Source organism: Protopterus annectens, chromosome 4.part1 (genome assembly GCF_019279795.1).
Source record: "Protopterus annectens isolate FY-2018-M chromosome 4.part1, PAN1.0, whole genome shotgun sequence".
In the NCBI taxonomy this organism is placed as follows: Eukaryota; Metazoa; Chordata; order Ceratodontiformes; family Protopteridae; genus Protopterus; species Protopterus annectens.
Window position 1 is genome coordinate 162,931,738 of NC_056734.1, and position 13,025 is coordinate 162,944,762.

Here is a 13,025-nt window from a genome sequence, read left to right on the forward strand (position 1 = left end):
GGAAATACTGCAAAAACATAAAATATCAGATCAAAAAAAGATAACTGGCAAAATTTACTGTAAAACCATCGGAAAAAACATTACATCAAAAGAAACATCATAAGCTCAAAGATCATCGATGGCATATCTCAGTCCTTTGAATGGTAAGACAGAACTAGAGGAAATACAGAGATTGTCAATTTATAGTAACAAAGGTACCCAAAAAGGTGGCAAGTTGCAGTCTCAGCTGAATGACAGCTGAGCCTACCATTTGTGTAAACCATGCAACCTGCTGCAGAAGCATCCTTAATACAGATCATTAGATACTGATAAGCAGCCTGGGATCCTCATTTATACTTCTGGTGTATCTGGCATCATACACCGTTTACTACATACAGTGTGTGCTGGGTTGGAAAACTAGACCGCCAATGACGTCAGCTGTTATCTAGCAATGGAACTTTACAAGTCTGATTTCTGAAACTTAACACCATTTTGTAAGTACAATCGAATAATATTGCTCTCACCATTAACTTCACAGTACACCTGGTTTCCTGAGCAATCTGTGAAAGTATTACATCCAATTTGATTTAGAATTTGGCGCAATTTTTTGAATTTGGTGAAGGTTATAAAAGGAAGTGATGTAATGGAGGTTATTGTCCGATGAAGTTTAAAACTTTTAAACGAAAGCGCTTGCGTATATTTGTGGCTTGTTTTTGGCGTTTTTAAGTTCGTTTTGTGGCTGTACAAGTTTATTTCGTTATTAAATTGGATTTATTCATCTGGCTGGTGGCTTTTCGTTTACATTGGTAAAGTATTACATTTCATAGGTAAGGCTGTAGTTGAGAAGGGTGTACATTGGTTTAATGCAACCTTTAACAACACAGCAGTTATGGACTAAGCCTCAGTCAAAAGTTCAAGTTTTATTTCATCGTAACAATATCTGCTGTAAAGGTAGTGTGCATTTTCTCCAACTTTTTCTAACAATATTTATAATTTTTCAGGAACATGACTGATCACCTAATCACCAATTACGGTTACCCCAAATGTCGTCTGACAATAAAGACACATCTGTAAAACTTAACATTTTAAAATATTTCGGCTTCTCAGGATTCCTGAAGAGTTTCTAGGTAGAATCATACATCTGAAGTGAACACCTTTTTTGTATCTGAAGTTATCAAAGCAGAGCCTGAACTTCCTCTATGGACGAAATGAACTGAGGAATTTGTAACTGTTTAATTTGTTTTCCCCTAAAGTGAAATTTAAAGCAAATTACAAGTCAAAATATACAAGTTACCCAGATCATAGAATTATAAAATGTGTGTTGAAAGGTGCATATAAAATGACATTGAAGGCAATGTTCAATGCAACATACAAAATAAAAGTATTACTGGTACAAACGATATAAAATACCCCACTTTCCATACGGAAATATAAGATACCAAATGTGACTAAACAGACTGACCAAAAATTGTGTTAGCTCAAGACAGATCTAGTTTAAGATAAATCAGATGCTGTAACGTCATCTCCAAGTGACAACCATTGTACACAGTTTTCTCAGTAAAATGTAGATACTACTTGCTAATAGAGTAAACTTAGCGGTCATTTAACACATGGCAAATACCAGTAAAAGAGTGACTATTGGGCATAGTAATCCAGTGTGTAACCACTTACATCACTGAAACTAGATCTGTCCTGTAGTTAGTATTATCTTTAAGATGAATGATGACTGAAAAAAATGAGTACATTTAACTTGTTGGATAAGGCTATACATGAATAAGCATTGTGTTGTACTAGAGTAGGCAGTCAGAAGATCTGAATATGTTGTTCTTTACAACTAAAGAAAACATGCAAAAAAGAGTCAGATCACCTCCTAATCACACATGTTAATATCCGTTCTTAAATATAGGAAACATTTTTGTGCTGACATTACTTTTAAAACTGATTATTACTTAAAAACATTAAACTAGCAATGAGTAAAAGATGTAATGCAACTGTCACTAATTCAGCTTGTTTCACTAGATTCCTGGACTTAACTAGACAGAAATGTCAGATCTTCAAAAAACTCAAGATCGCCAAAGTAAAACTAACTCCAAACAAGTCTTGCTTTACATTTGGAGTTATTAGCTATGTAACCATTTCAAAACCAAAATGTCAGCAATATGAATTAACTGCTTTCTCTAACATTGTCAAACTTGTGTATATACTATTTAAATGCAACATTAAAAATAACAAAACACTTAGTAAAATCTTAGGAAATAAACTGCTGCCTTCTTTTAAAGAAAACCCAAAGCATTATCCCCAGCCTTACTTTATATAACAGACTCTGCTATCAGATCCAATAACATTCATCTGCATATTTGTACATACAATCAGAAGTGACAGATATACAAGGGTGATGCCTAAAAATGTATACACTACAATGCTTAAAGACTTAAACATTTTGGGTTCTTCTTCATACAGTATTTCTATATAGCTACTCTAAAATTCATGACAAAGTAAACAAGGAAAGGGAAGCTTTGGCACTTGACATGCTTTATGTTACCCATGAAAAATATTAAGATGGCACCCCTGATGACGTGAAACCAGCTCAAAAAGTCACAGAACAAATTAAGAATACCCAATTCCACAGCTTTCTAAACATTTTAAACAAAGACAAATAACAGGTCTTCCTCACAGCCTGAAGACAAAGAGCTCGAGTAAGTCAGAAGTAATGCAGGTCATAAAAGGCAGAGCTAGGGGAGATTAGCTGGCATTGTTCAAAAGTCAGGGCTTACACTAGGGGGGGGTGCAGCTTTGCAACAAACAGCACAAGTTGGAGCTAAGGTAGTTAGTTCTACTTCACCTGTACAACAAAGGCTTTGGGAATGGTGTTCAAACCTTAGGGATGGCAGGACAAGATGCATTCACTCAGTCAATCTACAATGGCTGTTGGAGCTCACCAGTTACTGTGCCAGCTACACAACTTGAATTTATAGATTAATTCATTCTGAGCAGGACTCCACCCTAAGGTTAACTTGGGAGCAGTGCTAGTGTGGGAATTAACAGAGTGGTGTAATGGACAACATACATACATGGGCATGCACAAACATACACACATCAAAAATTTGCTGAAGTAAATTAAAACTGGAACTATTACTAACAGTAATTCAGCTTGCCAGAAGTCTGTCAAGACTACATAGTATAAAGCAAACTTAACACAGTAATAGTAACCTGCAATGCTTCTTGTACAACATGCTAAAACAGACAGTCCCATTTTCCACTCTATAAAAGTGCAGCTTAAGCAATAATTTAAGTAATTTCTGTAGTTCATTTTGAAAATTCATCTAATCTCTTAGTATAGCAAATGCAGTCAACATGGACAGGGATGCATTAAGAATGCCTCTGTTGAAATACATGAAAGTAAAAAACACCAGGATTTCACATTAAACTGGGCTGTCACCAACCAGTGACATAATGACTCAGCACACTGGTTAGCTAAGTGTTCCACTGGTAAATTAACCAGCACACTGGACTGAGAGTTCAGTATGAACTAAAAAAAAAACTTGGGCAACTTTTTAAGCTGGGTCACAATACAAACAGCATTACCCTAGTGAATTAGTGCCAGTTTAACCCATACGATGTACCTACTACTCAAGCACTTAAGTGAAAATGTCAGGCTTACAATTTTCATTATTTACACAAATACATACATATATTTATAGAAAATGTGTTTCATTACTTCAAGCACTGCCAGAACCAAATGCCAGACACTATACAGTATTTGAAATGTTTCTTGTGTGTCACAGTTCTTTAAAGTATCCCTCCGGTTCTGGTATACTTATCTGATAAATATGGATATGAAGCAGCTTTCAGACTTTTGTTTTCATGTGTAGTTCAAGGGTATATTATCAGCCTCAAAAGTAAAAACATAACTGTTCCCAAAGAGAATGGTATAAACATTCACTCTGGGTCATAATCATTGAAGGTTTGCCATCCATAGAATACATTGTGTTGCGTAGTGAACAGGTTGCAGGCTAAACAGAGATGACTCCGAATGAAAACTCAGAAATGAAGGCCAATTTTAGGCCTTCTAAAACATTTCAACTACAAGTTGTTTAGCCATGCAGAAAGAAAACGAATTATAACTGTGCCACACCACACTGATATCAATCCATCATACGTGTTCCTCTGCAGACATCAAAAGAGGGTTAATGTACTCAAAGCCTTCAAATTCTGACTGGTCAATCTTCTTTACGATGTCACTACAAAAATAATAAAAAGTGTTTTGTTTTAAATACTGCAAGATTTTCCAATAAAATACAAACATACTTGTTTGTTACAAATACAGCAAGATTTTTCCGTTCACACTGTTGTAAAATACTGTTTACAATGAACTAAGCAGGCTAGGCGGATACACAAGTGAAAAGCCACAGACAAGATCCCAATGTGTTCCTATACTATCTACAAATAAAGACATCCTAACAGTTAGTTAGCTAGTTAAAAAAAACACTGACACTCTTAGATAAGGTAAATACTTTACATCTTGTATTTATTGTGAATTTGCAAACTGGGATAGAGCACTGATCCCTTTGGGCCCATTTCAGTCTCAGGCCAGGGAAATAAATACTTGTGAGACAGCACCTTACTAAAGAAATCATCTACAACTATATGCTGCTTGCCAATTAACTTGATGTGCAAGGTAATAACTACCACACCACAGATGTGACATCCATCTGGTTTTCTCTGTATTCACAACTGCATTGTACCACTTCTCGGGCAATCACCACATCCTACAAGTCTTCATCAGTTAAAAAAACAAAACAAAAAAAATACGTTTGGCAGCAAAGGTGTCTTGCTTCCTTTTTCTTTGTGAGCTGCAGCTAAGAGTGACCAGCAAAATAAGCCCTTGGTATATGTAAAAAGTGTAAACACTCACAGTACAGATTTGTAAAGTACTTACCATGAGAACAGATTATTAATTTTGCTTCTGTTTTTTTCTGCATTCTTAACTTTAAGTCACAGATATTCCAAACCCACTGAGCCCCATGACTATTCACCTCATGTGCAAGTACTCTCCCCCCAAGGTCACCCTCCTTTCTCCAGGAGGGCCATACCAGTTAATACCAAAATAAATCTGTGGATATCTATGCAGGCATCCAGTTTATGTTTAAAGGAAGATGGTGAGTTACATTGCATGAGATGCTGGGGAGGTTTATTCCCGAGGTTTTGCAGGTGCTGGGATACAGATGTGTCCCTCCAACATGCTTTATTTATCTGCTGACGAAGATTTAGGTCCCTGGCTCCACACTAGTGGAAATATTTCACTTTTGAAGAAACAGGAGGTCCAGAACAGTTGGGTCTCTGATGGTGTGGTAGTGAGACAGACAGATCTTCCCTCAAACGTCGAAACTGTAAAAAAGAGAGAGCATTCAGCCTCTCTTTGTAACTCAGGACTTTAGAACTAAGCTTTTCAGTAAGGAACCTTTGAGGTCTTCCTAACTGTTTGATAGGTTTAGTAAGATACATCCCCAAAGGGGGGCACTGTACCAGATAGCTGGTCTGATCAATGCACTTGAGTACAAGGGAATGACTACCTCTTTAGATCTTGACGCCATTCCTTTGGAAATTAGCTGGGCTAAATGAAAGGACTTCCTGACAACCACTGTCATATGGTGGTCAAAAGAGAGGAAACTATCAGCTCGAGTATGTTGGTCCCTGACTACATTTTTTGTTTTGTAGTGGTGTGTTGTCTATACTGTATGATGAGGGAAAGAGCTGTCATCTTAAAGTAATGATACTACACTTTGTAGGATTTAGTTTGAGCACATTTTTAGTACACCAATAATTTACTACAGAGTTTTCATTCTGGAGGGTTTAAGTGTCATAACGTGACTTAATCTCACCTCTGCAGTCATCTGCAAACATTATTAGCCAGAGGTCTTGGCCCTCTACTTGCCGATCTGAGAAGTAAGTACTATTCTACTATTCATGGCACTGAGCCCTGGATGACACTGCTGGCCACTTTCATATTTTCTGATGAGGCACCTGCAACTCGAACTGTGTGGGTTCTGTCGTTCAGCCAGTTTGCTATCCACCTTACTACAAATAAATTTTTATAAGATGCTAGCATGAAGAATGGCGCTGAAGGCTTTGGCCAGGTTAAGATATACAAAGTGTGTTACATGGCCACCATCTACAGTACTCATAACCTTTTCAAAGAAATGTATCAGGTTAAATAGACAGCATCTACCCTTTTCAAAGCCAAATTGCTGCGGGTCAAGTTTAATAAGATTCATATCACAGTTTCTGAGGTCAGTTATAACACATTCCATGGCTTTGCAGATGAAGCTTATAAAGCTGATAGGTTGTAAGGCCACCTTTACGGAAGGGCATCACTAATGCTGTGCCCCACAGAGAAAAAATGAGTAGCTACACTAAAGTTACAGTTTACGAAACACCTCCACAAGGGCATTTTTAACACTATTAAACAATGAGGTATATTATCAATTCCCAAGGAGGAGGTATTTTTGATCTGAATTAGCACTTTCAGTAAACGATCTTTATAAATAATTCAGGGAGTAAGGGATTCAGATATTTCGGGGCTTTGAAAAGAAGTCTTGGATTGTAAAGTTGGCAGTAAACTTGTTTACAAAGATATTGACAATGTCTACTGGGTCAGAAAAGAGCAAGTCATTATGAATAAGTTCAGAACAAAAGAGGGCACTGTTTTTAGTTTTCTAACATCGCTAAAGAAGGACTAAGTTCACGGGCTCCTTTTGTGGACCTGATATAGTGTTCTTCAGTTTTTTTTTTTTTTTTTTGCAATACTTTTGAGATAATCATTGATAAGAGTGATTTTTGGATCTAATAAACTTTTGTTATATAGCTTATTTATGGCTGTGGACAGCCAGCTTGCTTTGTTTTTTGCATTTTCATGTCACTTGATTCTACTAGGGACTCTAACACCTCTAGACATTTTCTAAATGGGTGTTGAATTCTTTAGTGAAGTTTGCTGCTGTATCAGGAATAGGAAACGTGTAATCACTGGTACATTTTGATACTTTGCCACAGAGTAGATGGAGGTTGGCATATTTTTAAACCTCAAGTGCAGTGGGGGTTGCTGTGTGAGCTTATGGGAGTTTAAAGGAGAAGGTCACAAACTTTATGGTTAGACTTCACTGAGGAAGGAGATGCAAGACGAGGAGTTGTGCAAAAGGTGGCTATATTTCTAACAACCATGTCAAGAACACAGTGCACTGAGTAGGTTTGTTTACCAACTGCTCAAGCCTAGGAATTTTTGGTCACTTACTACATTGAAAGCATAGGTGTCCCAGTTTACTGAAGGGTAGTTAAAGTCACCCAAAACAAAGCAGAGAGAACATTTAGTACACTGAGAAACCTTACATGTTCACTGGGGACAAAAAAGATGTTCTGAAACAAACTATTAGCTGATAATCTTGTCTAGAGTGCCATGTAGTTCAATTAATTCCAGCTTTTGAGTTCTAGGGATCTGCCTGAAGAAAATATGTTCCCTGACCCACCACAATTGCCACTGGGTCTGAAGGCATGAAAAGCAGAAAACCCTTGCATACAGGGAGTGCTCTCTTTGCATTTAAACAGAGTTTTGGTAATTATGCAGACATGGATGTTTTCCAAATGCAGGAGTACTAGGTAAGTGGGCTGGTACCTGGACCTATTTTCACCCATGACACAGTTCCACTATGGCTCTCACAGAAAACTAACTGCAAAAACATCTTCCTTCCCCACAAAAAAAATGTGTTGGACATTAACGGAAGTGACCGTGGACATCAGAAATGTGCCTATTATACTACAAAAGACCTACAAGTAGCACTATTTGGCTCCAAAGGCTATGATGTCTGAAGATGTAACTGAAGCCCAGAAAGTCAACATTCTTTGATACAAATTGCAGGTTACCAGAAATAGAACAATGTTTAATTCATGCTGAAACAAGACACTACTCTCCTGCAAAGAGAAAAAAGACTCTACTATCAAGAAAAGACCATGCAAGGAGAACAGGGTTCATTGTAACAACCTATAGGTATCTAGGTTGTCAGAAGGTGAGGAGGGCCATAGTCTGCAAGCCTGTCTGTAGAACAAGATTCCTTCTAACTCTGGACTTGACATTCCAATCCACTCCCAGACACAGAAGCATCACTGGACTCTACAGACTCGATCACCTATACTGAATGTACAAGCTAATGGCATTATTATAAAGCACTTTTCTTTCTCGGACAAGGAAGAGATTCAGAAAGTTGCTAAGACAAAAGGACCAATCACTGGGATCGGATGGAGAGAAAACTGCTTATAGGGACAGATTCGCTTTTACAGTTTTTTCCCCACTCTAGAAGCGACAGTCTGCATAGCTGGTAAGACACCTCCCCCGCCTTGCTTATACACCACATGACTGTTGTGCTGTCTGTGGAAAATCTGATAGGACATGACTTCCAGTAGGGTTAAAACACCTGCACAGCCTGAATGAGTGATTTCAATTGTTTCACAATAATGTATAACGTGATCCTTCCTGTGTGGTAGACCACTAATCCTTGTTAAGGAACCTGTCCATGCACCCCAAAGCTAGATCTAGTTCATCTGTGTGCATTTTCTGAGTGGGAACAATTGGTTTGAATGCTACTCCTGGATTCACACGTAGCTATGAGATCCACCAGTTTAATTCTCTTTTCAGAAAACAAAGTTATGGAATCCAAGTGTCCAATGGGTGACACCGCTGAGACCAGAGAGACTTCAGATCTTTCTCAAATGAAATGTGACATAGGGAATCATGGGAATGGAAACTGCCATGAACACCACAGCCCTTAAAATTTCCCTTGCAGAACAAGGCAGAAGAGGAAGGAGAGACTGGAAGTACATGCTATGTGTCTGCACCTTCTGCTGTGGTAGAAAGTGTTGCATGCAGCATGTGTCCTGCCTGCAACCTAGAAACACTAGAGCCTATGTAGGGGTCAAGGACATCTTTTTTAGCGTGATCACGAAGATCAGTCTCTGCAGTAAGGACATAGTAAAGTTAAGATGCTTTAACAGGTCTTCCTGAGATACTATAAGGTCAACAAGGTATGGGAATATCTGAATTCTCAGAGTCCTGCAAAAGGCAATAGCTAGAGCTAGACTTTTGATGAAAACTCTGTCAGCTGTGGATAAAGGGTAAAACAGAGAAGTGAAAGAATGATGAACAAGCGACAACCGACAACCTGCGGAATTTCCTGTAAGAAGGGTGAATGACAATGTAAAGGTATGCACCTTTCAAATCCAAGGATAACAGAAAGCTTGGGGTAAGATAAAAGGTAGAAGGGTTTGAAGGGAAAACAGTAAAAAAAAAAAAAGAGAGATAGCTTGAAAACAGGTATTGAGGCGAGACAAGTCCAGAATGGGTCTCCAATCTCCTTCCTTTCTGGGTACAAGGAAAAGCCGGGAACTGAAGTTCTTTATTAGACGGAGCAGTAGCACAGATTCTATGGTACCTTGGTCGCAAAGGCCCTGTAAAATAGCAGGGAGACGGTACGACTGGTTGGCAGGAGGAGGTGGAATACCTTTGAAGGCTGACATTTCTTTCCAAGTCATTTTGTAGCTTTGTTGAATAGAAGAAAGAACCCAACTGTCTGAAGTGATGAGCTGCCAAACTGAAAGGGGGGAGGAGGAGGATAGCATTTCTGACAGGTGAAGGAGTACACTGAAGGGGGAAGGGTGGTAGTCAGGCTGATCTGTCTGGAAAAGTGTTTCCCACATGGAGTCTCTAGTGGGATTGGTTTTTAAATCTTTTTCTTGGCATTTTCCTGACGTTCTGTGCACATTTTGTCTCTTTACAAGAAGAGGAAGTGGGCTTGGCCAGATAGCTCCTCTGATACATGCAAACTGAGGTGAAAAAAAATTGCTTGAAATCATGCATTACTTTTTTGGGATATGAAAATGTCTGCTGCAGTAGGGCCAAACAGTAGGTCCCTGTTAAGTGGGAGCCTAAAGCTTAGCTTTGATATCATCAAGAAGGGACTGGGAAGGAAGCCATACAAAATCTTCCAATAGCAGATCCAGTAGCAACTGCTCTGAAAGAAGCTTCCATTGTATCACAGCTGCATTTCATGACATGTCTGGCCAACTGAGTAGCCTTATTCACCACAGAAACAACCTTTTGTTTTGTTTCAGTAGCATTAGGGTTAGTCAATGTCTTGTCTAATTCCCCAAGAACAGATAGACATTTTGTCATTTGGGTTTGATAATCCAATGCCCTGAAGGGCAAAGTGATATACGTGTGCTTCTTTCCATATCTGCCTATGACCCTACTGTCACTGTCTGTAGCAGCAAGTAACAGTTAAAAAGGCTTGCCAGTGGAGATGAAAAAAAATGTATGGGTTTGCCAAAGGATTTTTATATAGGAATTTTAGATCCTTGGGCACTCTTCAAAACCTATCAGGCCTTTTAGAGGGTGTTGGTGGCTGGGAGTCAGGTGAAGAAGTGACTGCAAAGGCATTAAGAAAAGCCTCCAAAACTGGAGGAGGAGGTGTTGGCTAGAAGTTCCTACCTCCAACAAATTATAATATCTCTTCTGCACGTTTCCCCAAAGAAGATTTCCCCAATAGGAGAGTCAGGGGATAATGTGTTTTTACCATCTGAAGCCAAACAGCCTGGGGAATGAATCCAAGAAAAAAATGCTTTAGAGTTATTCATCAGAATCAGATTCTTCCTCCTCCTCCTCCTCAGAGGGGGATTCATATTGTTCTCTCTTCTGAGGGAGGAGAGGAAGACATGAAACAAAGAAAGGAAGGAAGGTTTTAGAGGCAAAATGGCCTTCTATAATCCTTGTGAAAATTCCATCCATTCCTCTTCTTAAGGCATCTTGGGATGGAGAAACACTCATTTTTTCTTTCTTTCTTCTTAAGGGTGACGTCTGCTTTTACAAAACGAGGCAGATCCAACCTCTGACACACCTCAAAGATCCAAGCACCTCTTCCTTAATAAGGATTTGAGGTATGTCCTCTGGTCCCTCAGAAATAATAAGGCTTGGTTCCCCTTCTCAACCATATCAGTATGATTAACTGTATAGAATATATAATAATCAGATGCCATACTGTCATCGGGTGAGATTGCAGAAGTGGTAACTTGAGAAGTGATCAGGTGTACTGTGGATTCTTGTAATGGCTCAGTGGTTATGTTCAAGTCCGACTGGGCACATGATGTTTCAGGCGTAGGCCATTTTTCTTTTTAGAAAAAAGCAAGAACGTCGATGTCAAAGGTTTCAACATTTTGGACTAGATGAGGCGCTTAAAGTGCTGCATTTCAAAATAGGTATTTAGCTGTGAGAAAAGATACATACACAGGGTTTTCAGGACAAACGACTGACAAACATGACAATTCTTATAATCATGTTCTGCCAAAAGACAAAACAAGCACTGGCAATGCAGGTCATTATAGGGAATCTACCTACCACAATCACACTTCCCTCTCTTAGCTGACATCTAACAGATTTAGCCACCAAAGTTCAAGAAAAAAAGGAAGCTTCCCCAATGGGACAATTGTCTGAATAAGCAAAGACAAAGGTAACACCAAAGACCACATGAAAAAACAGAAGGGTGCAAGACCCGAGTTTAGGCTGACAGCAAAAAAAATCTGGTGACATTATGCTCATAAGTCCACTTATGCACCATTATGCCCATGAGCTTAAGTTATATGTCAGATGTATGGCTGTACGGACAGTGTTTTGGCTTTGGTACCCCCACTGGATATCAGGTTACAGCAGCAAGATAACACAATAGTACTGGAATACTAAAACAGTGAACTAAGGAAGTAAATTTGCATGGGATAGCACAAGGAGACACTGGCTGCTCACAAACAGAATGTAGCAACGACCACTTTGTCAGCACAGAGGAGTGTTGAATAAAACCAAAAACCATGGAATGCCAACAAACAGGCATGACACCATCTCTAAATTCTAAATGGATGTGGAAGTCAGGACTGGATGAAGATGATCTCAGTAATTCTCTTGTCTAAAATCCTGTGTATTTCAAAACAGACATGTTTTCCACTGGTTGGTGGGTGTCTACTTCAGGAGTCGTATTCTATGTTGACTTGAAAAAAAATATCACTTGCGATCATTAGAGCTTTGCCATATGCAGTGTTCCTTACTAAAATAAGTGTGCGTTAGTTTTATTACTAAATAATCTGAAGATGCAATCAAGATATCAATCGGTGTTTTTTTAATCGCCAGCTGACCGACAAATTTGTGCTAAAACACCTTTCGATGATAGTGGAGTTTTCCATTTCTTCACTGCTGTGCGACCGCAGAAAAGGTATATATAAAAGTTTGCAGGTTGTGGGGAGATCCTCCCACATAGGAGGTGCAGAGGTGCTTGCCCCACTGAAAAAGAAATTACCACGGAGGTTTGCTGAAAGGTGCTATGGCCCAATTTTTTTTCAATCTATTTGCAGTTGAAGAAATGTTTGTTGATAGATCAATATGATTTCATACTCTTATATAAAAGGCTTGCTTATAACTATACTGCAGAGTTTGTGCTTACAAACATAACCAAATGCCTGTTTTCAAAGTTGGGAGGTTCAACATCGGTCCACGTTTCACTTTCACCATAGTACCCAGAATGTTCTTAATTGAATAGTAAATCTTCTCCTGATGTTCACAGACCAGTACTTCTATTTTGGTCTTGCTGGATCTTTCTGCAGCATCTAATACTACTGAACATGGCATCTTGATTGAGTGGCTGCAATCTTACTTAGTTTCTTTCTTGAAGTCGTTGAGTGGTTTCTGTCTGAAATTCCTGATTGTACTTAGTAAGCACCTTCGAATTTAAACACTTCTACCTCATTCCCTCTGGAGTGTGGAGTACTACGTGACTTGCTCTTGGGCCCCTACCATGCCATTTTGGGAGCTCTGATGAGGAAGACAGGCTTAGCATACAACTATTATGCTTATGATATCTAGCTTTATATCTCCTTTTCTCAGTACAATAAGGCAAATGTATATTTCATTGCTTGTTTTTGTCTTTTGGCCTTTCCTGGTTAGGGGTCGCCACAGTGGAACTCCG

The 13,025-nt window shown here is 38.9% G+C and overlaps 1 protein-coding gene across 1 annotated transcript in view; it reads right to left on the minus strand.

Moving 5' to 3' along the window:
- Positions 1 to 1,198: 1,198 nt before the first annotated feature.
- PRKCI (protein kinase C iota) overlaps positions 1,199 to 13,025 on the minus strand; it is a 1,721,954-nt gene continuing 1,710,127 nt past the window's right edge. The window contains exon 18 of the mRNA XM_044070065.1: positions 1,199 to 4,220. Coding sequence (XP_043926000.1) covers positions 4,133 to 4,220 — 88 coding nt within the window. The 3' untranslated portion in view covers positions 1,199 to 4,132. The remainder of the gene's footprint in view (positions 4,221 to 13,025) is intronic.